The sequence below is a fragment of the Thunnus maccoyii genome, chromosome 18 (assembly GCF_910596095.1).
Source record: "Thunnus maccoyii chromosome 18, fThuMac1.1, whole genome shotgun sequence".
Lineage (NCBI taxonomy): Eukaryota > Metazoa > Chordata > Actinopteri > Scombriformes > Scombridae > Thunnus > Thunnus maccoyii.
Window position 1 is genome coordinate 8,253,413 of NC_056550.1, and position 26,234 is coordinate 8,279,646.

The 26,234-nt window shown below is 39.0% G+C and overlaps 2 protein-coding genes across 2 annotated transcripts; one reads left to right on the plus strand and one right to left on the minus strand.

The window, feature by feature from the left end:
- The first annotated feature begins 6,251 nt into the window (after positions 1 to 6,251).
- Positions 6,252 to 16,368, plus strand: LOC121884997 (phosphomannomutase 1). Its single transcript, XM_042394153.1, has 8 exons — positions 6,252 to 6,681; positions 7,349 to 7,466; positions 8,747 to 8,823; positions 9,132 to 9,223; positions 9,544 to 9,643; positions 10,345 to 10,420; positions 13,619 to 13,734; positions 14,783 to 16,368. Exons 1-8 carry the CDS (start codon positions 6,598 to 6,600, stop codon positions 14,903 to 14,905), a joined length of 786 nt encoding a protein of 261 aa, XP_042250087.1. The 5' UTR covers positions 6,252 to 6,597; the 3' UTR covers positions 14,906 to 16,368.
- Positions 16,369 to 20,019: 3,651 nt separating this feature from the next.
- On the minus strand, positions 20,020 to 26,229 carry LOC121884308 (cold shock domain-containing protein C2-like). Its single transcript, XM_042393052.1, has 4 exons — positions 26,012 to 26,229; positions 22,815 to 23,233; positions 22,214 to 22,336; positions 20,020 to 21,210 (listed from the first exon to the last, which is right to left on the minus strand). Exons 2-4 carry the CDS (start codon positions 22,994 to 22,996, stop codon positions 21,048 to 21,050), a joined length of 468 nt encoding a protein of 155 aa, XP_042248986.1. The 5' UTR covers positions 22,997 to 23,233; positions 26,012 to 26,229; the 3' UTR covers positions 20,020 to 21,047.
- Positions 26,230 to 26,234: the final 5 nt, after the last annotated feature.

The following is a 26,234-nucleotide window of genomic DNA, read 5'->3' on the forward strand; positions in this document are numbered from 1 at the left end:
GTGAGAGGGGCAAAGTTCACAGGAGGCTATAAAAGTGAGGGCTTATGTGGGGCTGATAAACATTGTCTGCTATAAAAGCAGGGTGGATTAAGTCTATAAAAGTGTTGGCTGCTCGTAAACCAGTGTCACCTCATTTTCAGAATTCTTACAACACGACAGTGTATCAAATCAAAGGTGTAGACGGCAAACAGAGCCTGTTACTCTTATCTCTTAGGGTGCGAGAGGGCCACTAAAGCTACAGTTTAGTGCGTCAAAATATTACTAACGTGTTTAAAATTTCAAATTAAATTAATACACAAATTAAAAGAGTCTGTAATAAAGATGTAAAGAACAGACCGAAGATTTAACACATAAGTATGTCTGTTACTATAGTATGTTAACATCAAGTTTATCATAGCAGAATTAAATGAATTAATCACAGATATTATAATCTGACTAACAGATCTGTTAAAGGATAATGTGGTATTAATATATTTCTAATTATCAACAAATCCCATGAAAAGTCAACAATGAACTGAACTTGTTAATAAGTATTGTTTGTGTATCAGTTGCCTTATATATCTTATTCCTCTGTGCCACAGAGTTCAATTTTTTTGTCCAAAACCTATTAAAAACTAATACATGAGTCACATTGTTGCACTGGGTGACATGCTCCTTACAATTCAATGAACCTGGGCACCTGGGTAGTTTATTCTAAGCACCAAATTAGTCTGAAAATAATTCCTCATAAACACACTTTTTACTCCTGTTTGCTAATAACTACAGCGCTCAGATCAATCAGTCAAACTATTACTATAATCTGTGTTTTTCATCATAACTAGTTAAATGCTCACCGTAACTTTTACAGTATTAACAATATTTTTATGATCTGTTGTTTCATTATCAATCCATCCTCTTCACAAGTCCTCCACATACACACTGTGGTCCTATTGCCGGTCCTAAATCTTCCTGTTTTATCACTCTGTGATTGAACTGTCTGTAATTTAATTGTCTTTCTCATACTGTTTTATGCTCTTTGCATCTCTGCCGATAAGAGGAGTTAAAAAATACATCATTCAGTTACAAGTACAGATGCAAAATAATTCAAACGAGGTTGCTCCTTGTTGTCTGTCACATACAGCATGTGTTAAAAACATTTGCCATCTCTCTCCACTCACAAAAACAGATTTAGATGATGACCACCATATTGTGGGCTGTTCCGTTTCCCTTAACAAACTCACCATTTACACAAATAAACCACTTTACTGTGATTCTGACACACAAAACAAACAACACATTTGGACCCGCGCTCAACATTTCCAACCAAAGCTTCTGTCTTTCCAGTACATCATCACTCAGCTTCCTATCTGGCAGCCACCTTATAGGGTTGTAAACCTCTTAAACAAACACACACATATGACGTTTTTAATAGCACGGTTGGCTAAGGGAACACAGTCATTTAGTCCCATTACAATTTCTTGTGAAGAGGCTTTTCCGTCTCAGCACACCCTGGCACATTATCAGGCAGAGGAAGCAGCGATCTGTTAAAAGGAACAAGACTCTGTTTTATTGTCTCACGGTGGCTGTTTAATAGCAACTGAATGTTGTTAAGAGTGGCTGGTATTGTTAGGCTGAGAAAATGGGTCTAACACAGCACTTTCCCCTCCGCATGAAAGTAGATAAGAGGGTTGTTTTAATGGAGGCCTTCAACTCAGCTCAAACAGGTGGATGAGCATGTAGGCCACACACACACACACAAACACACACACACACACAAACACTGGAAGAGGGCTCAGAAGAGCACATTATAAACACAACCTGGAATAATTATCCCTTACAAAATATCTTGTCTTTGTGATGAATCTTACGTCTCACCTCCTCGACCCAAGAAACCACAGATATTAAATATGCCAGGCTGAGAAAAGTATACAAAATGATGCGCACAGTGTGACATGTGGAATTTATTATGTATTGTCACAGTGCTGCCATAAAACAATGAATTTGTGTTTCTATGTGAAACAAACATCTGGAACAAGCAGAATGAGCATTGCTTTATTGGCAAACATAAAAAAACAGTCATCCTCCATTTATTCTGATGCCTTAATATTTTCTTTTCAAATGTTCGATTCCTACACATACTGAAAGTATTTTGATGTTTACATTTACCGTCACTGAAAATATACAGAGAAAAAACAGGTTTATTTGAACTGCGTATTAACTGTCTGAAAATAGTCCCCACTAAGTCCACTATTTACTCCTGTGTGAGAAACATTTGCTAAAAACAACAGCGCCCAGCTGTTTCCGGAAATTACTGAGCCTTTTTTTTTAAATGAAAGTATACATTTGAGAGCTGTTTTTTTTTAAAGATTTACACCCTCTGTAGAAGATGAGATGCCACAGACAGATCAGGGAAGACAGCACTGAGACATTAACACATTGTTGGTTTTGGTCTTTTCATGGGATTTGTTAACAATAACAAAAAAACAGACAAATGCCAGCATTATCCTTTAAATAAAGGTTAAAGCTATAAGACCCCGACTGCTGGGATTGGAGAAAACATTGAGGATTGAGGTCAATGCAGATAAGAAAGTATGTTGATTTCAGAAGCTAATGATTAGTCCGTTTATGATTAGTCAATAATTGTCCTCTGCTGCCTTCTCCCTCATTCAATTTGACCATATCAATTGGCAGCTTACTAATAAATCTGGAACAAAAATGACTGACTGACCTTGATGACACCGAATGGTTTGGCTTTGGCCACATTGAAGACAACTACACATTTCATACGTAACTACTCAAAGCTGATCGAAACACCCATACACACACACAAGTACCCTACATATGCCAAGATACGTAACACATACGTCACGTAGAAGACCAAAAGGGGTCATACTACTTTGTGCTCTGACATTTATCATTTATTTTGAACCTAAGGTCCACACAGTGGTGATTTATGATTGCTTAGAATTGCAGAAAAGATAAAACATACAAGTGCTTTATGGTGCCAGTATTAAGCCAGTCTCTTGTTACAAAACAGCCCCAGTTATTCCTACAAACTGTTTCATATGTTCTCATTTAACAAAACAATTTGGTTTTATCCAGTTTTATAAATGTTTTAAAACAAGTGAGGTTTAGTGAGGTCAGTAGTGCATGTTTATATAAGAAATTTTTATTTCAATTTCCCACATGATGGAACCAGTGGTGTAAAGAAACTAAGTACATTTACTCAAGTACTGTACAATTTTGAGGTACTTGTGCTTTACTTGAGTATTTCCACTTGATGCTACTTTATACTTCTACTCCACTACATTTATTTAACAGCTTTGGTTACTTTTCAGATGAAGATTTGACACAATGGATAATATAACAAGCTTTTAACAGACAACACATTGTTAAAGAAGAAACCAGTGGTTTCCAACCTTTTTGGATTTTGACGTCTTACAAAAAGCAGTGTGTAGTCGGGGTCACATTTCAGATGTCAATGCGTCATTAACAGCTTCATGGTTTCATTTCAATAAAGAGAAAAAGTCCAAAAACTGAAAGCAGATTTGTGTATCAGAACTTTGTTTTTTCTTCTTTCCTCTCCCATTAATCATCTCACGACCCCTCAGATTTATCTGGTGACCCTTTGGATGGGCCCGACCCCTAGGTTGGGAACCACTAGACAAAACTAGCCAACTGTATATAAAGTAGTTCAAATTAGCTCCACCTCCAGCAGCTACAACAGTAACATGCTGCTTACACACTGATGCTTCAGTATTAATAATCTAATGATGTCATATATAATAATATATCAGTTATTGCAGAACAAGTATTTTTACATTAATACTTCAAGCACATTTTGCTGCTAATCCTTATCTACTTTTACTTAAGTAGGATTTTACATGCAGGACTTTTACTTGTAATGGAGTATTTCTACATTGTTGTATTGGTACGTTTACTTAAGTAAAGGATCTGATTACTTCTCCCACTACTGGGTGGAACATGTAAGATAAACGTGTTTATTTGCAGGCTGCAGGCTGTTTGCTGTTTGAGAGCCCTGCCTTACTTCAACACACATTAACACTTAAATCAATACAGAGTGAGTGACGTTCGACTTCATGTACATTTGGTGAGAAATGCGGTGACAGTGTTTAACTGAGTTCTGCACTGAGACAAGAGACTCATTATTCACTGTGTCTTGCACGTGGGTAATACCTGCTTTGTTTTGGTCAAAGCAGTGATTTGGTCAATTCCTTCTATCATCCCTATAATCTCATTACATTTCCACAACTTGTTCACTAACCTGAGGGAGTCTGTCAAAAACTGTTAAATTTGAGTGAGCAGCACAACAGCACTCCTGAGTGGTACTATCGCTCTCAAATTCTGCCCTCTTGTGGATGTTTTGGCTCAGTGGAGACAACATGCTGCAGAGAAGACTTTCCTTTCCTCAATGGAAATGTTTGGTTAACATATTTTCATCCAGATCACATCACTATTAAACTGTCCAGTTTCAAAATCATTGATCAAATGGTCTTTAGTTCTAACTTGAACATAAACCTTTTCTCTTTGGTCATGTTGAAGGGTGACATACTGTATAGAGTGTTCTGGATGGCAAGCATGGTATTGGTACCATATTCTCAATGATACTAATAAAATAACATGGTTGATTTGATTTATTAACTTGAGACAGTTGTTTCTTGACAAATTCATTACAGTTGACACTGTGTATGTCAGACAGTGAAATGAAATGCACTGCAGACAGTATTTATAACAGTTTGTTGTCTTTTATGTGAAACACAATGTGCATAAAAATGTGACAATACAGTGCAATCTGATGTAATGTAACCTAAACTGAGGTCATCTAATCTAATCTAATCCAACCTAACCTAATTTAATTTAATTTAATATAGAGCTATTTAATGTAATGTAAAATATTTTTGATATTATCTAAATAATCTAAATATAGATTATGTAATGTGATGTTTTATAATCTAATCTAAAATATTCTAATCTAGTGTAACCTAACCTAACCTAATCTAATCTAGTGTAATCTAACCTAACCTAACCTAACCTAATCTAATCTAATCTAACCTAACCTGACCTAATCTTATCTAATCTAACCTAATCTAGTGTAATCTAGTCTAACCTAACCTAACCTAACCTAACCTAACCTAATCTACTCTAATTTAGCTTGATCTAATCTAATCTAGTGTAATTCAATCTAACCTAACCTAACCTGACCTAATCTTATCTAATCTAACCTAATCTAGTGTAATCTAGTCTAACCTAACCTAACTTAATCTACTCTAATCTATCTTGATCTAATCTAATCTAGTGTAATCTACTCTAACCTAACCTGACCTAATCTACTCTAATCTAGTTTGATCTAATCTAATCTAAACATTCTAATCTAACCTAATCTAATTTAATATAATCTAATTAGATAATGTAATATAATATACAGACCATAATCTAGGATGTGACAAATACAGTATTAGAATGTGCGATTACAGTAGAACAGAAATCGCTGCCAATAGTATGAAAGTGTTGTCATACGTTTCCATAAAGTGAGGAGATTATCTAAAGTAAGTCCGAAATATATTTTACGTTCAGTATATATACGATAAAAGAACTGAATCAAACATTCTTGTTGATGAACTCTTCAACATCAGGTGAGGGCAGCTCTGATTGCCTTCCTTAATTTAGCTTCATCATTGACCCTTCTGGCAAAGACTTTGTGGTAACCTAATAAAGATGGAGATAATTAAGTCTCCGCTGGATACAAGATTGTAAAGTTTGAGAAGTCTGTAACGAAAACAAAAGGATTATTGTAATTGATAATTTGGTCTGTAATTGAGTAACTATAATAAACTCAAACTTGCAGTCAAATGCAATTTCAAGGCATATTTTGCAAAATTCCTACTTAATGTTGCACAAATATATCTGTGTACAATACACAATACACTCTTTTGTGCTCTACTATTTTATTTTTATTTTAATTTATTTTATTTTATCTCTCATGCATGTTGCCCCCTGCTGTAATGTTGCTCCCTGTCATTGTTAAATAGTGGGTAACGGTATTACTCTACTCTAATAAACAGTGTTTATACCTCAATGTCCTCGTCTTCCATTCAGCGCTACATCCATCACTTCAACTCTTCCTCACATGTAGGTGAAAGGTCAACCGTTGATTGACATGTAGCGCGAACCGCCCCGCCCACCCGATGACGTCACGGCCCACACACGGCTGTGATTGGATGCCGGGTGAGTGACAGTGTTACGAAAAGAAACCCAACACGTCCAGCATGCGGTGTTTGTTGAGGTGTGAGCTGAAGCTGAACCGAGCCCATCAAGAAGGACTGTGCACCTAAAGGAGAAGAAGAAGAAGAAGAAAAAGAAGAAGAAGAAGAAGTGGCTGTCAGCTCACATAAGAGGACTGACTGGACTTCCTCTAATTTCATTTATTTATTTATTTATTTCAACTAACCGCGGTTCGTTTGTTCCCTCATGTGAAGGTGTATTTGTGTGTGTGCGTGTGTGTGTGTGTGTGTGTGTGTGTGTGCGGGTTGGACGTGTTAACACTGAGAAGTGCAGTGTTATTACACAAGAAAAAAACTCAAAAAAAGAGAAGAAGAAATGGATCGAGCAAACGGCTTCTCGTCGGACCGAAACATCCTCTGCCTGTTTGACGTGGACGGCACTCTGACACCACCGAGAGAGGTGAGCTCACGTCTGATCAATAAACCAACAAGGTGTTCGATTATTGATTATTACAAGCTTTCGTAACAGCTCCTCTGCAGCTCCAGGTTCATCTGCCTCTATCATTTGTTTTGAGTGATTTTCACGGTGGGAGACGGTTTCTGAAAGCACACTGTGTCCTCTAGACCTCACATGATCCCTCATATCGTGTTTTAATTTTTTTAGATTTGATATCAACTTTTTTACAATCCAAGCCAATAATTTCTGTTTCTTCATTGTTGTTTTGTCATTGGGTTTATCTTGAGTTCATCTTGGGTAAATGATTTATGTGTATGTGTTTGTGTGTGTGTGTGTGTGTGTGTGTGTGTGTGCGCGTCTGCGTCCAGATATTACATAATACAGTCTCCCTTGCGTGCAACTCAGGCGTTTTTCTTCCATACATATGTTACAAAACTGGAGAACAGTTCCAAAATTGGATACCACAAAGGCACTTTCTGCAGCCATGTCCATTGTTCTCTGTTATTTCTGTGTAATGATTAGATAACAACACAATGTAACACACAGATTTGTCTTCTAAATGATGGTGCATGTGTGTGTATGTTAAGGTCTGTGTGTCTGTGCGAGAGAGAAAGCTCTTCCAGTTCACACAAAGTGACGACGTGCCTTGCATTTTTTCTGTAATCTGCAGAAAATTGACCCACAGCTGGATGAGTTCTTCCAGACTCTGCGGAGGAAAGTGAAGATCGGCATCGTGGGAGGGTCGGACTACTCCAAAATAGCAGAGCAGCTCGGGGAGGGGGATGATGGTGAGTCACAGACAGCTTAAACACTGTACATCACACCACATGACCTGATACTTTTTTACTTGAACTTCTGCTTAATTGGGCAGCCCACAGAGAGTTGAGCGGAGAGGATGGGCCTTGGGAATAATTTAGGATTATAGGCCATGAGACAGCCTCAAATTTAGTGTCATGATTATCAGTTGTGCAGCTAAAGAAAAGATAACACAAGACTAGAGGTTAGTTCAGCTTGATTGTCTTCTGCAGCAATTAAAAAAGCTGGGTTTATAATTGCCTCATGATGACCAACTGTTGCATTTTAACTCATCATTTCTTTAAATGATTTCACGACAGTACAGGGAGTGCCGTTGTGGGAGACACAGTTCACAAAGTGAACACACTGAACTTAGTCACCTGAGCTCTTGCTTATGTCTGAGCTCACGTGAAAACTCCAGTGGTTCAGTTTTGTGTACTTTATTAACCGTTGGCTCTCAAACCTGCCGCTAAAACACACTGACCCTCATACTGCAGCTCCAACAGCCTCCCAGCTGAGTTGACACATGACTGCATGAAGGAAAGCTGTTTATCAGTAAATATTTGGCGACAAATGGAACACAGACATATTGTGCCAAGAGGGAGCCGTGCGGTTTCATAACCAGCCCAAGTGTGCTAAAGGTGAATCTTTCCGTACTTCACGATGCACACAATCACAGCTGATGTTGGCCTGTCAAAAAACCTTCTAAAATGATACTTTACATGGGTTGAAAATGTAATGAAAAGCTGCTTATGTTGTTATAACATCATATTTTTACAATATTTTTTTACTGATGATGAAAAAGGTGAAGAGTCAGTTTTATGATATCATCAGTTAAATGTGTTAAACCCTTTATGAACTAATCACTTAACAGTTTATTCCAAAAACAGGTTTAGTTACATTTTGAACCCAGTTATCATAAATCGTGAAGTTCTCACACAATCTAGCAGTTTATTCAAGCCTTAAACTTGCAGGATTGTACTGTTTCCCAGGTGACTTCTGTGTTATTGAAGCGATCAAAGCAGCGCTACAGTTTGACTGTCGAGTGTTGTTGACAGAGGACACAACAGCCAAAGTGAGTGGGAAGGTCAGACAGATTAAACTTTTCCAGGCAGTGTTACGTACACAGTGATCTGTAACCAGGTAAATATAGCAGGCTGATCTCCTCTTCCATAATTAGAAGAACAATCACTGTTCATTTAGCTGAGTGTGTAGATTTGAGAGAACCAGATGAGCACTTTTAGCCACATTTCACCTGTCTTTTGTCTTGCAGTGATACACAAGTTTGACTATGTGTTTGCTGAGAACGGGACTGTGCAGTACAAAGATGGGAAACTACTCTCAAAACATGTAAGTGAACGTACACATCATCATGCTCTGTCATGGTATCCAGGATGTTACCTGTCTCAGAACAATACGTGGGACTGCATGATACTACATATATGCTTAACATGGTCCCCCTATAGAGGTGATAATCTGATAAAATTATAGAGCAGCACATGTTTGAAATCACTATACAGTCCAGTAAGTGCTTCATGTTGTAAGATACATAGTTCATGTTATACAGTATGTGATGAAGAGTATGTTTGCCTGCAAAGAAACAAGACAACTGAGATCATTAAGAACATATCGGTATTATTGCATTTTCATCCTGGCAGGCCATTCAGAACCAGATTGGGGAGGAGCTGCTGCAGGACCTGATCAACTTCTGCCTCAGCTACATGGGACTCATCAAGCTGCCAAAGAAAAGGTGAGACACTGACCAAAATCACAGGAAAGTTACACCAACAGTTACTTAAACACTCAGTCAGACACACGGACACACCTTTGACCTGCATTCCTGGTATGCAGGAATGCCACATCTCTTTATTTATCAGCACCGACATTTTAAAGCAGGACAAAACACAGGATTTGTGACCTCTGTGTGTGAAAAAAACTGAAACACAATGTCTTCTCCATATGTGGGGCAAGGCTCTAAATTAATGTCAAACCAAATGCAGGTTTCTGTCTCTGTTAAGTCTTTTTAATAGGTAACATGTCCTTTAACCATACATCCCTCCTTGCCTGCAGGGGAACGTTCATCGAGTTCAGGAACGGGATGCTCAACATTTCCCCCATTGGCCGGAGCTGCACACTGGAGGAGCGAATCGAATTCTCAGAAATTGACAAGGTAAAGTTTTTCATCATTAGTGCATTATTAGTAACCAATTGGCATGCGTGGTGTAAATGGGAATTTTCATCCGAATTCAACAAAACATCTGCAGTGTTCAATGAAGAGGTGACCTACTTACGTGCAAACATTCAACCCTGTGACTAGGTGGTTAGATAATGATGCAATCTGTATCAGTAGATCGGGACTTTCTGTATGAGAGGATCTGCCATTTTGCCTCCATTGCAATGAAATGTAACCCCACTAGAACCTTATTAAAATGCACAGCATCCAAATTCAGCAGCTTAACAAACTGTATGTTTTTACACATCAGGCACTGAGAGTCCTGGTGGACCGCCTCCCCGTTTCTGTGTCTGTCTGTTTCATGAAATGAGCTCAATGAAGCAGAGAGATGTCAAACAATGTTGAGCTTTCAGGGCAGTTAAACAGGCTCTCCATTGATGGTTCACAGAGTCGGGCAACATGAAGGAAACAGACAGCTACAGAGGAGGAGAGGTTTAACCCTTCAGCTACATGCTAACATTTATACAGCTGAATCCTCAGCTATGTTCACACTGAAATGTGATATGAACATGACATGGAAACAGGGCAGATGCTAGTCATAATCAAGGGTAGTCACAGCCAGAGCGCTAAATGAGTCTTGTTTGCTCAGCAACAATGTTGGCAAGCTGAGTCTGACTGTGTTGTCACTTTCCCCACAGAGAGAGAAGATCAGGGAGAAATTTGTTGCTGCCCTGAAAGAGGAGTTTGCTGGGAAAGGACTACGGTTCACTAGAGGTGAGAGAGTCCAAAGCTTTTGAGACAAACTTCACGTTTGGCAGAGCCTTTGTCAAGCTCCACTGAGTGATGATCATTTCACTTTGGCCTAAAACTTCTCAGCAGTATTTATCTGTGTCTTAAAACTGCTGTTGTTTTTAAGTGACCACAAGGTAAAAAAATCCAAATAACATTTTAGCTTCTCTTTAGTATGAACCAGGTACCAAAATGAGCTTGATTTATGTGTTGCGTGAGGGAGAGAAATCACTTTTGAACCAAAATATTCATGATTTTTGTACTCACAAAAAACACTGCATCCTGTAATTTTCTACAAAGTAGCAAATGAATCGACTCCTAATCTGCAGGAAGCAGAACCAGCTGCATTAAATGTAAGAAAAGAAGAAAAAAGAGCCTGTGTGCATTTGTCAGTTGTGTTTGGACATTTCATTATAGAAAGTATAGTTTTAACACCGTGCTGAATAATAGCAGTCACACTAAGAAACAGCATCTTTGGTTTTATTCCCGGAGCTTGTTGATTCAGGAAGAAAAACTGCTCTGTTTACAGCAGTGTAGCTCAATGACAAACCAGTCTCACAGCATATCTGTCTGCTGTTTCTTATCTCTGTTTAATAAAAGACCCTCACCCTCACACCTCTGATGTGTTGAGGACCTTGTGCTGGACATTGGAGACTTCAGATATCTATTACACACACACTGTTCCCTCTCTCCCTCCTGCAGCACGGCAGCAATAAGGAAAATCAGTGCTTTATGTTTGCTTACGTGCTTGGCAAGGTGTTGGCCTCTGCTGATGATGCGTGAAGCAATCACAGTTCAGACAAACAAACAAAGCAGACAAGCTTGATTTTCTTCATGACTCACCCTGTTAAATTTTTCTGCCAGCTCTACTGTTCTCAATGAATAATTCATCATTTTCTGCTCATGATCGTTTCCTTACAGCAGGTGTGATTTTTTTTTCTAGATGATGGATATTCTTTACACATACTCAGGTTGCCAAGGTGGAAAGCAGTTGTGTGTTTTTTGCGACACCAGTGCTCAGTGCAGAGATTTTACAGTTTACTCTGTTTACTCTGGCACCGAGGAAATGGGCTGATAGGTCCAGAGGATGTACGGAGTTTGAGATTTATTTGTGTACCCTCCTCGGTGTGTATCTGTTTCAGCATGGCTGCCCTTGTTAGCTGACACTGCTGATCTCTGCATAGGTGGCAGGGTATAAACCCGACACTCTCCTTCTATCTAATCTGCACAGTATGTACAGAACCTAAAGGACACTCAGTTTTCATGACATGATGATCTGAGGTAAAAGCTATTCGCTGTAATGATTTTTTCCTTATAAAATAATAAAGATCACACAGGGGAGTTGATGTGGATACAAAGAAGCAAACCATTTGAGACACGTTGTGCGTGTTTGCATGCATACATATCCTGTCTTATATCTATATCAGGAGAATTTTCATTTCCTACACATTTTTCCATGGTGACTATCATGTTTCATCAGATTTGTCATCAGTATTTTCTCTATTTCTCTGAAACATTTGTATTTTTGCACCCTTTTGTCCAACATTAATCAAAAATGCTTTGTAACCCTAATTTATCAAGACAGGTTGTGTGATAAATTCAGGTTTATTTACAGCCTCCAGAGTTTAGGACAAGGCGTACATCTATGTGTTGTCATCTGCCCAGCACGTCTACTTTGTTTTTGCTCGGGAATAAAAAATGCAGGCTGTGAGATGGACAGATAATAGATGTGGTTGAGCCACTGAGATGTTTATGGTCTGAGGTTGAAGGTGTTTGGTAAGGAGGCGTGTGGAGGGTGTGTGAGTGAAACAGCCTGCTGATTGGCTGGATGCTGCTCAGCTGGTGCCTTTGTTACTGGCTCTTTAAATCCTCCAGCTGAGAGACAAGACATTTAAGGTGGAAAGTGGGGGAAGGGCAAGAATGAATTGAAAAGAAATTGCTGCAGAGAACTTGGCAGCCACATTTTACCATTCAAAGGTCACTGCGGTCATTTAGACTAGCAGCTGAGCAACAACAGTGTTTTTTCTTTGGCTTTTAAAGTGAAAAAACAGTTTGTAGTAAAAAAAAAAATATAAGCTGTAATGAAAACCATCTGGGTTTTGTAAATGCAAGATTTTGCAAAACACACATTGCAATAATCACCGACCAGAGTTGCACCCATAACCACACTAATTACATTTATCTTTAGACTCCTCAATATAGAAAATGCAAAACAACACACGGGGTTAGGTGATACCTGTCTCCAAATGTGTTTCTCTGTAAACACGTTCTCTCAACTGTCGGAACAAAACAGGTCTGTCCCTGCATAGATAAAAAGCTAAAGGCCTCCATCAGTCACAGAGTGTAAATAATATTTGTTCTGCAGAGCTGAGCGCAGCTATGTGAGGTGTTGAATGTAAATACAGGTGGAAGAGTGCAAAAGGGAAAGTACTGAGCAGCATATTGAATGTACTGGTTAATAAGTATTGTACTGTAAACGCAGCATGAACTCTTTTGTCATGAACTCTTTATTGAAAAATTTAGCAAATATGTGGATGATATCAGAACGTTTCATTGTCCTCTTTAAAATAATCTGTCCATGAAATACACATTGTATGAGTGTATATGCTTAAAGCACTGTTAATTTAGTTTTTGTCTTCTTGAGGACAGCACAACAAGCTATAAATACATCACTGACATATTATCCCTCTTATGAGTGGGTCCCTGTTTGTCTTGTGCACACATACAATGATACATGTGTATGTGTGTGGGTAACACCCAATGTAAACATGTTTGTTTACAAGAAAACTCCTCAGGGTACCTTTAAGATACCCTGAGGTACCCTGTTTACACATCGAGCAGAGATGGAAAAACATTAGTATTTAATTGGAGTTGTGTTTCTGACCACCCGACCATCAGTTTAGCTTCTCTGTTGAGAGCAGCTGCTGCTGGATTATGAAAGCAGTGAGACTGAACCATACAGTAAATGTGCACTAAAACAATGACCTGAAAGACAATAAAATGCTCTGTATAGCTGAAAAGAACTGCAGAGTCAGGCGATAATACTCTGTGGGTTTGTCACCACATGCGTCACCTTTCGCTTTATGCGTACTAATTTAGTTGATTATTAACATAAAAATATCGATAAGAGCAGCTCCAAGATGACGATGTTGATAACTGTTAATCATCATCATCTTTTTTTAGGTGGTCTCATCAGCTTCGACATTTTCCCAGAGGGCTGGGACAAGAGACTGTGTCTAGAGCTGCTGGAGAGTGAGGGCCTGGACGCCATTTACTTCTTTGGCAACGAGACCTCAGATGTAAGTTCAGCTGCAAGTTGTAATGTTTTGGGAAATCTGGATGCAGTGCTATGATAGAAACTTTGATATGTGCTGTATATAGATCCATTAAAGTGGATACAGATACTGACACTGTTTATCTATTACATGGATGGCAGTATGTGGACACCCAGACATTTCACTCATATGTGATTATTGAATATCCCATTAAAAACCACAGGCATTAATCTGCTGCTATACAAGCCTTCAATACTCTGGGCAGGTTTTCCACCAGGTTTTTGGAACCTGACAGCAGGAATTTGCTGCCACACAGAGCATAAGTGAGGTTGGGTAATTATGCTGGGTGATAAGGTCTGGCTCACAGTCATCGTTAAGGAATTAGATGGAGTTAAAGTCCAGCCAGTCAAACTCTTTCATTCCAAACTCAGAAAAGCATTTCTTTATATGGTTTCCTGGTAGCCACAAAGTTGGAAGCAGGCTACAAGCAACTGCAGCATTAAAATCTCCCTTAATTGAAGCTGAGGGGTCTTGCAGTTTCAACTTCACTATTTTTGGACAGATGGCATTCAGTGCCACGCTGGAAGTCACTGAACTTTTCAGTACAACCCATGCTACTGCAATGTTTGTCCACATACTTTTAGAGGCATGGTAATTTTTTAAAAGGCCATCTTATGGAATTCAACAAATTTTCTCATTCAAATTTTCAAAAAAATCTGAAAATTTTTCAGTCATACTTCTGTTGCCATATAGCTAAATGACTTCACCACAGAGTTTTCCCTGTGAGCATCACAGATGATACAGATGTGGACAGAAACAGCTGTGATGTGTTGCTGTAAACATGACTACAGCGGACAGACTCCTATGAAGCCATGCCTTCAGTGCTGAGTCAGATAAAAACAGAGGCCATCAACTGTTTGTCCAGGCTTAGGGGTTAAAGTTCAAAGTTCATGTTTGTACAACAAGGAGAGCCTCAGCTGAAAGAATGTTGATCAATGTGAAAACGAACTGAAGCAGGATGCAGTAATCTGCCATGTGTATTGGTTTATCATTTTCATGATTCTCTTTGTAGGGAGGAAACGACTATGAAATTTTCAACGACCCACGGACAATCGGCTTCACGGTCTACTCTCCAGAGGACACGGCCAGGCTCTGTCGGGAGCTTTTCTTTGACGCTCCACCACACGAGTCCTGATGTCCTAGACTGCCCGCACCATTACCCCCAATCCCTTTTTTACCCACAAAACCCTCTGAACTCAAGCCTATGTGTCCCTGCTGGAAAAGATAACCAGCACCTCAAGCCCAGGCTGTTTATGAACTGCTGAAAGGTACCACTACTGATTTTTTTCATGTTATTAATATGATAAAGAACTGACAGAAACAGGGTTCTTTGATTAAATATTTACAATAAATCCCTCGGCTTTTATTAAAAAAAAAGGGACAGTAACTGAGGAAGTGTTACATGTTGATATATGTTCAAGTGTTTGCCTACAGCTGAGATTCCAGTACTGTACCAGAGGATGTGTTTGACTGCAGTGTCACACCACTGCAATGTGTAGCATGTAACATGAAATTAACCAAAACGCTTAGCGAGACTATAAAACATTCTGCAGTGTTTAATACTCCAGATAATGTATAGAATGATGTACCTGCTTCTGTTTTGCACTAATGTCAGTATAATTTTATACCGATACTTGGTATCGTTTTGTTGAACACTATAAAGATGTGATGAGAGTGATATTGGAACAGGTGAGGAAGCTTTTGCTTATTGTTTTGTGAGATTTATGAAAATGAGATTTGAAGCATTAAAGAAAATGTGAGAGAAGCTGTGTCTTTCCTCCTCCAGGACATATGAATCATTCCAGGTATTTTAATGTCTCTACAGCACTCTGAACTGGATGTGATTTATTGATGGTTTACTGTGGGATCTCCTGAATGTCAAATGTCTGTTTTAAACTCACAAAGCTGCTGGAAGTGAAAGTAGAATCTTGCTGGTTTTACTTGTTTTACAGCCCTGAAATAAACAAGAACATGAATAATGTGCTGAGGTGAGGATTTACCCAATTTATATTTAAAACAGAACATTACTGACTGAATTAATTCATCTTAACCAGTGAATTAAGCTACTGTGACCAAGTCACTCTACAAACTTTTACCAGTTGATATGACAACTTTTTATGTAAAATATTTTTACAAGCTGTTTTATTCCCTGCATGCTGAATACTGGGTGACCATATGTATTGATGCTTATCGCTTCATTCCTTTTTGCTCATTCATGCTGTTTTCAAAGCTGTTTAAAGGGTTTTTTTTAACAACATATGCTAAACCCGCCACTTTTGATTTTCCCAAAACAAGTTTATGTCTTATCCTATTGTCATCATTCAGAAAAATAATGACTCCTTGAGAGATCGTCATTGTAAAAATGAGGCTTTTGATAAGTCAGAAACATCTGTAAACAAACTGTAAACACACAACCTCAAAGGCTACAAAGGATCATGTTGATAAGACGTAGATGCACAGAAAGTTAGCTTGTACAGTACAATGTGTCCCTGATGCTAACTGTATGATTGGTCCAGTTGTTTTTCAGTCTTATATGGATAAAAATGTAATTTTGTGTCAATTCATTGTAATAAATCTTTTTTGATATTGTTTCACTGATCTCAGCTGCCAGGTGTCTTTATTTACCTTGTTTGACCAAACTAGGCTTTTGTCCAAGAAATGGTTTTTTAGATGTGAAGCACCTCATGCAACTGGTTCGCACTGTAACTCACTCACAAACTCAACATGTTGCAGTCTGCAGATCACACAATGTGTCTTTTTTAATACTACCACTGGGAGTCACTAGAAATTTCTAATCCTACCTACACAGGTGCTTCACAAATTAAACACAATTAAACTGGCTGTCAAAGACCACTTTTTTTTGGTCTCTGCAGCCTGTTAGTTTTTTATTTGAGCAACCAAAATCTGGTTGGGACCCTGTCCTCCCTCTCCACAGTGCGGGAGGAACTCAGTGTGAACTCAGTGTAGTCTTAGCCATATTGAGCAGAAAATATGCTCCAGAATGGTTGTGTTTTGCAGGATACAAACATAAAAAATTAAAAGCAGACACAGACAGCAGCTGCATGAAATGTTTAAACCTATTGTAGTAACACTCATTGCTTGCAGATGGCGCAATAGTTCAATTGTAAAACGTGTCACCGGTATTTTACTGGCCTATAGATGAGGCACGTCTACATGTTTACAGTCATCAGCTTGAAACCAGTCTGTTATTTAAACTGCTTCTCTTGCTTTTCATTGTTCTCGATGTTTTATCTTTACCTGTTTTCATTTGTGCTTCTTAATAATAAATCAACTGCACTGTTTGTTAGTTCTGCTGTTGTTTTCATTGGGTTTTTTGTAACGTGTGTTGAGACACTTGTGTGATAATAGCATTGGTGGCACAGGTTGGATTGAAGCTAGTGTTTTGCAACAGGATGATATTGGCTGAACCTGGTTTCAGGTGCTCATATCAGTGAGTGTGTTTACATGAGCACCAGTATCCTGGTTATAATCAGAATTCCAAGTTATGTGTTGCACTTGTAAAAGCCATGTCCTGGTTTCAGAAACCTGGATAAGCTCTTTCCCCAGTTCCCGGTGTTTGCAGGTGTGACATCAACTCAAGTTAAATAGTATAGTAGGTAGTCAATAATATAAAAAATATGATAGTAAATGATGTTCAGTAATGACGAGCAACATGCTGAAAGGTGAAGTCAGTTGTCACTATTGTTTTCCATTATCAGTGATCAGACAGAGAAGCTAAATCCAGCAGAATAATAGATGCAGCCAGAGGCCAAACTGTGTTCATTCTCAATTGTTGAGGTTACTCAGTCAGCACAGAAATAAATACATGGCATGATTACAATCAGAGACCTGTACAGGCTACTCTTATGATCATGTAAACAGGGATATGAATAACCAGATTTCTCATGTTCCATGTAAACATGATACCCAGAATATGATCAAAATCAGCATAAGGCAGAAGTGTGCATGTAAACACTCAATTTACACTGTGTGATCTTGTTTCCTTTGGGCTTTTCCTTTATTTATTGTTTATTAAGTAAAGATAGGTGCGATATTTTTCATCAATTGAAGTCACAATTTTAAAGTATACTTTAAGAAGTTGCAAATTTGCTGCTACAGTCTGTATTTCCAACTGAGCAAAGCCCCTGGGCCCCAGGAACAGCTTTTTTTTACTTAGTGCTCCCCTAGAAATCCAGCCCTGAGGTTCACCAACAAACTAGAAATACTACCTTGCAGTTGTATACCAACCAGTCAAGTTGCAGTCTACATCCATGTCTGTCCAGACTCATATAATATTTGTAGTGAAGACTTTGAAGGAATGTAATAAAAGGTATTAAGTGTAGTTTCCTTGTATGTCTTCATGTTTGGCCAATAAAACTGATTCTGATAGAACACAAAGTTGTAGCCATGACAGTGGACAAAGCTTCAGATACGGATGTTGCTGCAAAGAAGCTACAAATCCTAAAACATGGATGCTTCACACACATCTTCAAACTGGCAGCACAGAAGATCTAAACAATCACAGTTTCAAGGTGGGCACCCAAGATTAATGTCACCAAGTATCCGACAAAATGTGAAATATGGTCACAATCTCCTCTTCTGCTCCTGAGTTATGGCGTTGAATAATGTCCAACATTGCAGAACATTATGTCACAGTGAAGTTGACCTTTGACCTTTTGGATATAAAATGTCATCACTTCATCATTTTATCCTATCACACATTTGTGTAAAACTTTGTCACAATTCTTGAGTTATGGCCAAAAACGTGTTTTGTAAACTCAGAATAACCTTGACCTTTGACCTTTGACCTTTGACCACCAAATTCTAATCAGTTCATCCTTGAGTCCAAGTGGACATTTGTGCTAAATTTGATGAAATTCCCTCCGGCATTCCTGAGATATCGTGTTCACGAGAACGGGACAGACAACCCGAAAACATAATGCCTCCGGACACGGCTGTCGCTGGCGTAAAAAAAGGCATAAAAACTGAAGTTAACATGTTTGTACAGACCGACTCACAGTGAGTTAGCAAATGGGAGGTTCGGGGTCAGCCTGGCAACATCTATGATTTATTTGTTTTTTAAAAAATGGTGTAAATTTTAATGCTTTGGAATAGTAATAAATAAAGGAAGTGGTTAACATGCTTGTCTAGGGTCTTACACTTTGGCAGGACACGTGGCTGTTGTCGAAATCAAATCTGCTGACCAGAGCTCACACCACTCTTCCCCATTCTCCCCCAGTCTGAGTCTCACTCCCTCACTCAGTCTCACTGAACACTTAATGTCCACAAACAGCTAAAGAAACAGCTTCCACCAGACTTGTGAATCATAAAATGCTTTAATGTTCTTTCAAGGCTCAGTAGAAGTGATCGTGGGGATCACCACCACAGTGGCTCGTCCACAAAAGAAAGTGTCCTTTGATGTGACAGAAACAAACAAATTTAGGCAGTGACACTGACAGACAGACGAGATGCATAGAGACTGTGGAACAAATATTATAGAAAATTACATACAGTACATTATATAACTGAGCAAAACCTGAATAACTACAAACAACATTTCTGTAATGATGATCTCTATTGGCACCATCTATGAAGTCATGTAGTTCACCATCACACAGACTACTCTCAATGAATCACACACAGATACACTGTTTTTCTAATAATAGAAAAAGAGATTTAGAAACAGGTTTTTTTTTTAATTCGTGGCTTCAGACGCATTCAAAACAGGAAATTTCAAACTGGACGACAAATTGAGTAAAACCTGATGCCTTTAGCAATGTGGCAGTTTTCATAGTGGAAGTTCAATTCTTTTAAGTGCAACTTTTGACTGTGTTACCCAAAACAAAGAGCTTGCAACACATGTGAACAAATCATCAAATAAATTATGAAAATAAATAACCACAAACGAGACAATACAAGCAAGGATATGCATTTTTCAGGAAAATACTTTTCCATTCACAGTAAAATATCTATATATACTTTTTTATGTTTTTGAAATGTTTAGGTTTAAAGGACGGGTTCACAATTTTTCAACTGTCTTAAAACAACAGTTGAAAGATATCTATTTGATATGATTCATTTGGATGACTGAAGCTTCATTTTAGCTTCAGATAAACTTTTAAATACATTTTTGCACAGAAGGAGGACTGTGGATTTTGTCCCCTGTCACTTACATTGTAAGTGCATTATGAGGGGATCTTCTAATGGTCAGTATGAAGAGGAGGAATGATTCCAGCAAGAAAAACATGTTTCAGTGTTCATTTGGGCTCCTGACTGTTGTTTTAAGGCAGACTTGAAAATTGAGAACCCATCCTTTAATGTGGTGGTTCTGCTTCAGTCCTGGTCTCCCTTCTTGCTTTTTCTGATAAAAACAAACTGTAGATTTCCTTCTGAATTTCTCTTACTCTCTCTCTGACCTTCATAACATTCCCCTCTCCGTTTAAAAATAAAACTTCCTCTTGTTTTGGCCTCTTTGGTCATGTTTCTTAACTGGTGGCCTGAAACCCAAAAGAGTGTTATCTTTCTTTCACTTAAGCAACACAAATCTCTTCAGCCGCATTTCTCTAAACTACTTGCTTTTACATCCTCTTGTTGAATTCAAAGTTTGTACTCATCTTCCCAAAGTCTGCACTTGATGGTAAAACAGTGTATGTAGGTTGAGATAATAAGTCATCAGACCAATTACTGCACCCAACATGTGATCCTGGAAACTTTGGTGAAGTAAACAAGTGCATAACAGCTGCAAAGAAGGGAAGTAAAACTGAATTTAGCCTTTTCTCGTACATTGCTCTCTTCCTTGCATGTACACTCAGCGGTCATGCCTCAGTTTGCAGATCTGCACCACAGTTGTTTATCAGTTTTCCCAATATTTAATACTTCATACAGCTGATCTCTAAGAAAAATCAGGCCCCCTAGCTCCTCTCAGTTTAGAAGTCGGATCCCCGCTGGTGACTTTATAATTCCATCTCAAATTTGACTTTGAACAAAAAAAAATTGAATAAATAAAACAAATGTGACTTTTTCCTAACAATACATGGCAAAACTATCAGAGCAGTAGACAGACAGTTTTCAACAGAGTGTAAAAACTGTCAACGCCTACTACAACTGAATTTATTGACATTTAATAACACTGGACACTTTGCTGTGTAGGTAAAACATGTTTAAAAAATTAAAAAAAAAGAATTTGAGCACAGAATGTAAGTTATCAGTCCCACAACACCTCCACCACCCCTCACCCAGCCCTGCCCAGCACCACCCACCAGGCCTGGAGCTCAGGCCTACGAGCTGATGATCTGCCCAGACCAGGTCTCGTGTTTCGTCCCTGGGTTGAGATGTATGATCTTCACCTCCACCGCCTGAACCTTCAGGTTTTTCGGTGGGACCCGGCACACTTTGTACGTGACCTCGTCGCCCTCAACTGGGACATACTCCCCCTCGATGCTGAAATGGAGAAGAAATATGGTGAGTTTTGCTTCATAATGTATTGTTGTTTAAAAAGGTTACAGATGAAGTGTGAGTGAACTGAGAAAATGCCTTCACAAATGAAAACAGCCTACGTAACAGGCACAAACAGGACTCGTACATCTGTTTTTTAGGGGTTTTCTTTTCACTTTCGTCCTGCAAAATGTGTTAATGCACAGGTGGTGACTTCTAACTAGTTTAACAACAGAAGAAAATCCCCAAAATAATTAATTTCCTGTCCCTTCTGCTTTAGAGGTTAGGCTTTAGAGGTCCTGGTAGGCATATTTTTGAATTTTTAGAGAGAGCCAGGCTAGCTGTTTCTTCCTATTTCCAGTCTTTGTGTTATGCTAAGTTAAGCTAAGCCAATTGCCATATGGCGCCAGCTTCATAATTAACAGAAAGACTTCAGAGTGGTATTGATCCTCTCATCTCACTCTATGCAAAAAAGCAATTAAGCTTATTTCACAGAGTCTGGTTACAGATGCATACAGTATATTATAGAAGCAATCAAAGACATCTGCCACAGCTCTGATAATGAGGAAAATAAGACAAGATAAAAGTTGGAATTTCAGACCCACGATGCAGATATTTGGTTATAAGATAACTGGATCATCCTGAATAATCTGTTTGGAGGCATTTTGTAGATTTGCTTTTGCTAAGGCTATAGTTTGATGTACTGCTTGTCCTGAATAAAAAAGTACAATAAAACCAGCACAGAGAAGTTGCTGTACTCTCTGTACCACGTCCACTTTTTGCAGTTGTCACAGTGTCTCAGGAGACTTCGAAAAAATAGCTTTCCCTTTGAAAAAAGTACACACTTAAACAGTGTTGTTCGCTGAGCTCTTATAGTCCTGTGAGTCTAAACTGCAGATCTGCAGCAGGTTTATGTGTCTGCTTGAAATTCAGCTAATGTGTGCTGATATACTCAGAAATGTGTATGATTTTGTCCTCTAAGAGTGTGTTCAGTGTTGCTGCCACTCACTCTGAGATGTGAACAAAGATGTCTTCGCCGCCGTGGGAGGGTCGGATGAAGCCGTGACCCTGTGACCTGGAGAAGTTCTTACACACACCCTTAAACACCGGACCTGAGTGAGCACGTACCGTACTGCAGGCAAAGAGAGAAAAATAATAACATTCTCACATTAACCATAAAATTTCATTTCAGTACAACTTACTTTAAAATGTTTCAGGAAGAGCAGTTTAGAACAGTGTACTTTGGTACATAGTTAAAACTCTGACCAGGTTTTTTGTTTACCAGCTAAAGGGATTTTTCCACAACCTGGCAACCTACAATTTGTTAGTGTTATTAGCTTAAACTGAGCCATAAAACTTAAGTGAATCATTAATTAACCATTAATAAAGCCATTAGTTACACCCTTTATACAGGCTGCTTTACTTAGAACGTGGTACTGATAAATGTAGGGAGTCAAAAGTATAGTAGTAAACATTTTTCTCTGAAATGCAATTAAGTATAAAAGTAGCATGAAATAGAATAAATGTTTGAATAAATGTCTACTTTTCACCACTGACTAATTGGTTAATAAACTAATCATTTTGGCACAGGATGGTCTCTTACTACTTACGCTGAGTAGGTGCGAGTGCGTTTGGTTGGCAGCGGGCTGGGCAGATCCCGAGGCAGCCCCTGCTCCGCCCTCTCCTCCCATACCCGGCTCCCCTCCCTCAGGAAGGGGAAGGAGAGAGTGAGCTGAGCGTTGGGGGAGCGCAGTGGGGTTTCGGAGGGCGACGTGAGGCTGGGGTCTGCCATGTCAGATGTGACAAGAGGAGGATGAGGATGGGGGAGGATGGTGTGAACGCTTCCTCTCAAACGGATGCTGCTGCTGCTGCCGCTGCTGCTGGAGCTGCAGGCTGCTGATGAACTGCTGGCACCGCTGGCTGTCCGCTGGTGTATCTGTTAGTCCCTCTGCTTGGAGAGGCCTCGGTGTGGGACACAGTCTCAGCAGTTATCCAGGTCAGCGCTGTCAATTCAAGTCTGTCAGGAGGACTGGTTGTGAGGAGAGAGACGACAGGGAGATGAAAGAGTTGTCATATGTCTTTAGACTTGATGGGAGGAGGACCAACCAACAAAAAACCTTTTCAAGTCAGGAACAATTTAAGGGACCATGGGAAAATCCCTTTTAGGTGTTCTTACCTGGTGTCTAGAAATATATTGTTCTATAATTTTATCTCAAATATATGTTATCGGATTAGCATTTCATCCAATAGGATCGTAAATGAGGTGACACTCTCCTTTAAGTCCTTTAAATCAAGTCCCCTCTAACATTAAAGGGGTACTCCAGTGAGTTAGTGGCCTATTGCGTGTCCATAAAGTTGGGGGACTTGCTAGAGACAGACTTGATGATCAAGCAGGGGCCAAGATATTCTGATTTTTAATCCATACTATGAATCCAACATTTCGCATTGCCCAACTCAAAAGCATGTTTTCATTAGACCACCAGACTGTTGATGCCTGGTAAAGGCAAGGCAAGTTTATCTGTATAGCACATTTCAACAACAAAGCAATTCAAAGTGCTTTACATAGAGCATAAAAGGCATCAAGACAGAATAGAAAAGCAACACAAAGCAATGCAAAGAGACATTTAAATGCAATTAAAAAGTGTTAAATTTGGAAATTTAAAAAAACTAAGTAGAAGAAGAGATAAAACAGGAGAATAGAAGTTATAGTGCAGTGTAAAATATTAACCCTCTAATGGGTTTAATTAAAAGCGGCGTCAAACAGAAAAGTCTTCAGCTGTGATTTAAAAGAACTAAGAGTTGCAGCAGACCTGCAGTTTTCTGGGATTTTATTCCAGACATGTGGAGCATAAAAACTGAATGCTGCTTCTCCAGGTTTAGTTTTGACTGTGGGGACAGAAAGCAGACCTGTCCCAAACCACCTGAGAGGTCTGGATGGTTTGTAATATAGTAGCAGATTAGAAATTTCCGAAACTATTTAGTGCTTTATAAAGCAACAGCAGTATTTTGAAATCAATTCTTTGACAGACAGGAAACCAGTAAACACCCACATTTTTCGAAATCTACACCTCCAGTTTGTAGCACAGGCTGTCTGTTAAACGTTTGTTGACTCCAGATGTCATCAGGGTTATTTTCTGAGACATGACAAAGCCCCCTCCAGAGCCACAGGAGATATAATACAACATTAGTACTCATCATGACTAAACTTGAGATGTAAAACTGGTGGAATACCCTTTTACATCCCTATTATTTCCACCTGGAGCCTTTGGAAGTTTCCCTTTGGCTCAGCTGCTGCATTCCACTGCAATCTCACATGATTATACTGCATGGTTTATCTCTTAAGCTATACGCATAGTATTAATAAGTGCAGAGATTAAATTTTCATATCTACTTGCCTTGCATTACTGCACTATGGATTACAGGGCACTACCTTAACGGTGTATATTCAATACATATCAAGAGTCACACAGTATGTTCCTACTTTTAGAATTAGTTTAGAATTAGTCGTATTCATAGTGACTTAATTATTAATGGATTGTTATTGTATTTCTTTCCTGAACTACCTCATTTTTTATGATTTACATAACTTGGCTGCTGTAATGCTGCAATTACCAATTGTGATTTATTAAATTATCTATCTATCTATCTATCTATCTATCTATCTATCTATCTATCTATCTATTTATCTATCTATCTATCTATCTATATATTTAGCCTACCTGTCAATACTCAAGGGTGAATTCATCCTAGAAACACAATTAACACAGCCTGGGCAATAATTATATGTTTGTGTGTTTGTGTTTGTTTGTGTTTGTGTGTATGTGTGTGTTACGTTTTTTTTTTTTTTTTAACGCCCACTCCTCCTCTGCTTGTGGTGATGCAGGCAGACGCGCGTGACGTCAGAACAGCTGCAGAACGCCACCGCCTCAAGTGGTGCGTTCGTGACGTCAGTGCCCCGTTCCCAAATGAACACTTACATATCTCACAGTACTACTAGAGAAATAATAATGTAGCTTAACATCAGGACACGGTTACAATAAAATACACAGTGGCTCGTACGTTTAAACTATGAGTCTCAACATAATTATTCCATAAAGACAGACGTTTATCATAATGAGGAACTACTGTGAGTGGACCAAAACATTTAGAGAGACACAGAGTTTACACTAATGTACAGGCAGCTGCAAGAGACATCTGGATGTGCAGAAATGAGGCGACAAAATTAAGCGGGTCGTGGCTCCTCTGGTCCAGGTCGGGAACACATCTCTTCCCAGTGTCTATGAAAAGACACGACCCATGTGTCTATGAAATGTGTATGTTTGTGTGTGTGTGTGTGTGTGGAGTTTGTTCCGACAGCTGATTTTCATTTAAAAAAAAAACCTAACCATAAAATCTCATATTTTATCTCTTTGCATCCCTCTGTTGCATCCCCACCGTTACAGCCAATAGCGTAAAGAAATAAAACCCTGGTTCACAGTTTCAGTCTCTGCAGTTACTGACAATATTGTGTGGAAACCGTAAAAACAATCAATGCTGCTGGACAATAACTTAAGACAACAACAGGGTGAAATGTCCGTTCATACAAGCGAGCAAAGACCAGCAAATAATGGTCGCAATGTTGACAGCGATCGGTCCTCCATACAATCAGATTTATCTTTTAAAAATCGCTCTCTTTCATTCAGCTGCTCTTCTCTTACAGGCATGCAGGGAATAATTGTCCCGGTCCAAAAACAAAGCCACACTGACACACTCTCCCCCCTCTCTGCAGCCATATCCACATGCACATATTCACAGAAATGTTACTTACTGCAGGTAGGTTGAGGTCGATCAGTGTGTGAGGATGTGTGTGTTCAAAGTCGGTGTGGATTATATAACGAGTAATTAAATAAATAAGTCGACCAAATCCGCGCAGAGCGACGGAGAACCCTGATGTGACGGTGTGAGGGCTGCTGAGTCTGCGCAGCTGGCGGAGATTCCGATGGCGTGATGCGACTCTGTGTGTGTCTGTATGTGTGTGTGTGTGTGTGTGT

Bases quoted from the DNA above. Each gene is read 5' to 3' on its own strand.
- LOC121884997 (XM_042394153.1), top strand. From the start codon at position 6,598: ATGGATCGAGCAAACGGCTTCTCGTCGGACCGAAACATCCTCTGCCTG. The intron at 6,682-7,348 runs GTGAGCTCACGT...TGTAATCTGCAG, and splicing joins CTCTGACACCACCGAGAGAG to AAAATTGACCCACAGCTGGA. The intron at 7,467-8,746 runs GTGAGTCACAGA...TTTGTCTTGCAG, and splicing joins GCTCGGGGAGGGGGATGATG to TGATACACAAGTTTGACTAT.
- LOC121884308 (XM_042393052.1), bottom strand. From the start codon at position 22,996: ATGGCAGACCCCAGCCTCACGTCGCCCTCCGAAACCCCACTGCGCTCC. The intron at 22,337-22,814 runs GTAAGTAGTAAG...CTTTGCCTGCAG, and splicing joins CGCACTCGCACCTACTCAGC to TACGGTACGTGCTCACTCAG. The intron at 21,211-22,213 runs GTGAGTGGCAGC...TCTCCATTTCAG, and splicing joins ATCTTTGTTCACATCTCAGA to CATCGAGGGGGAGTATGTCC.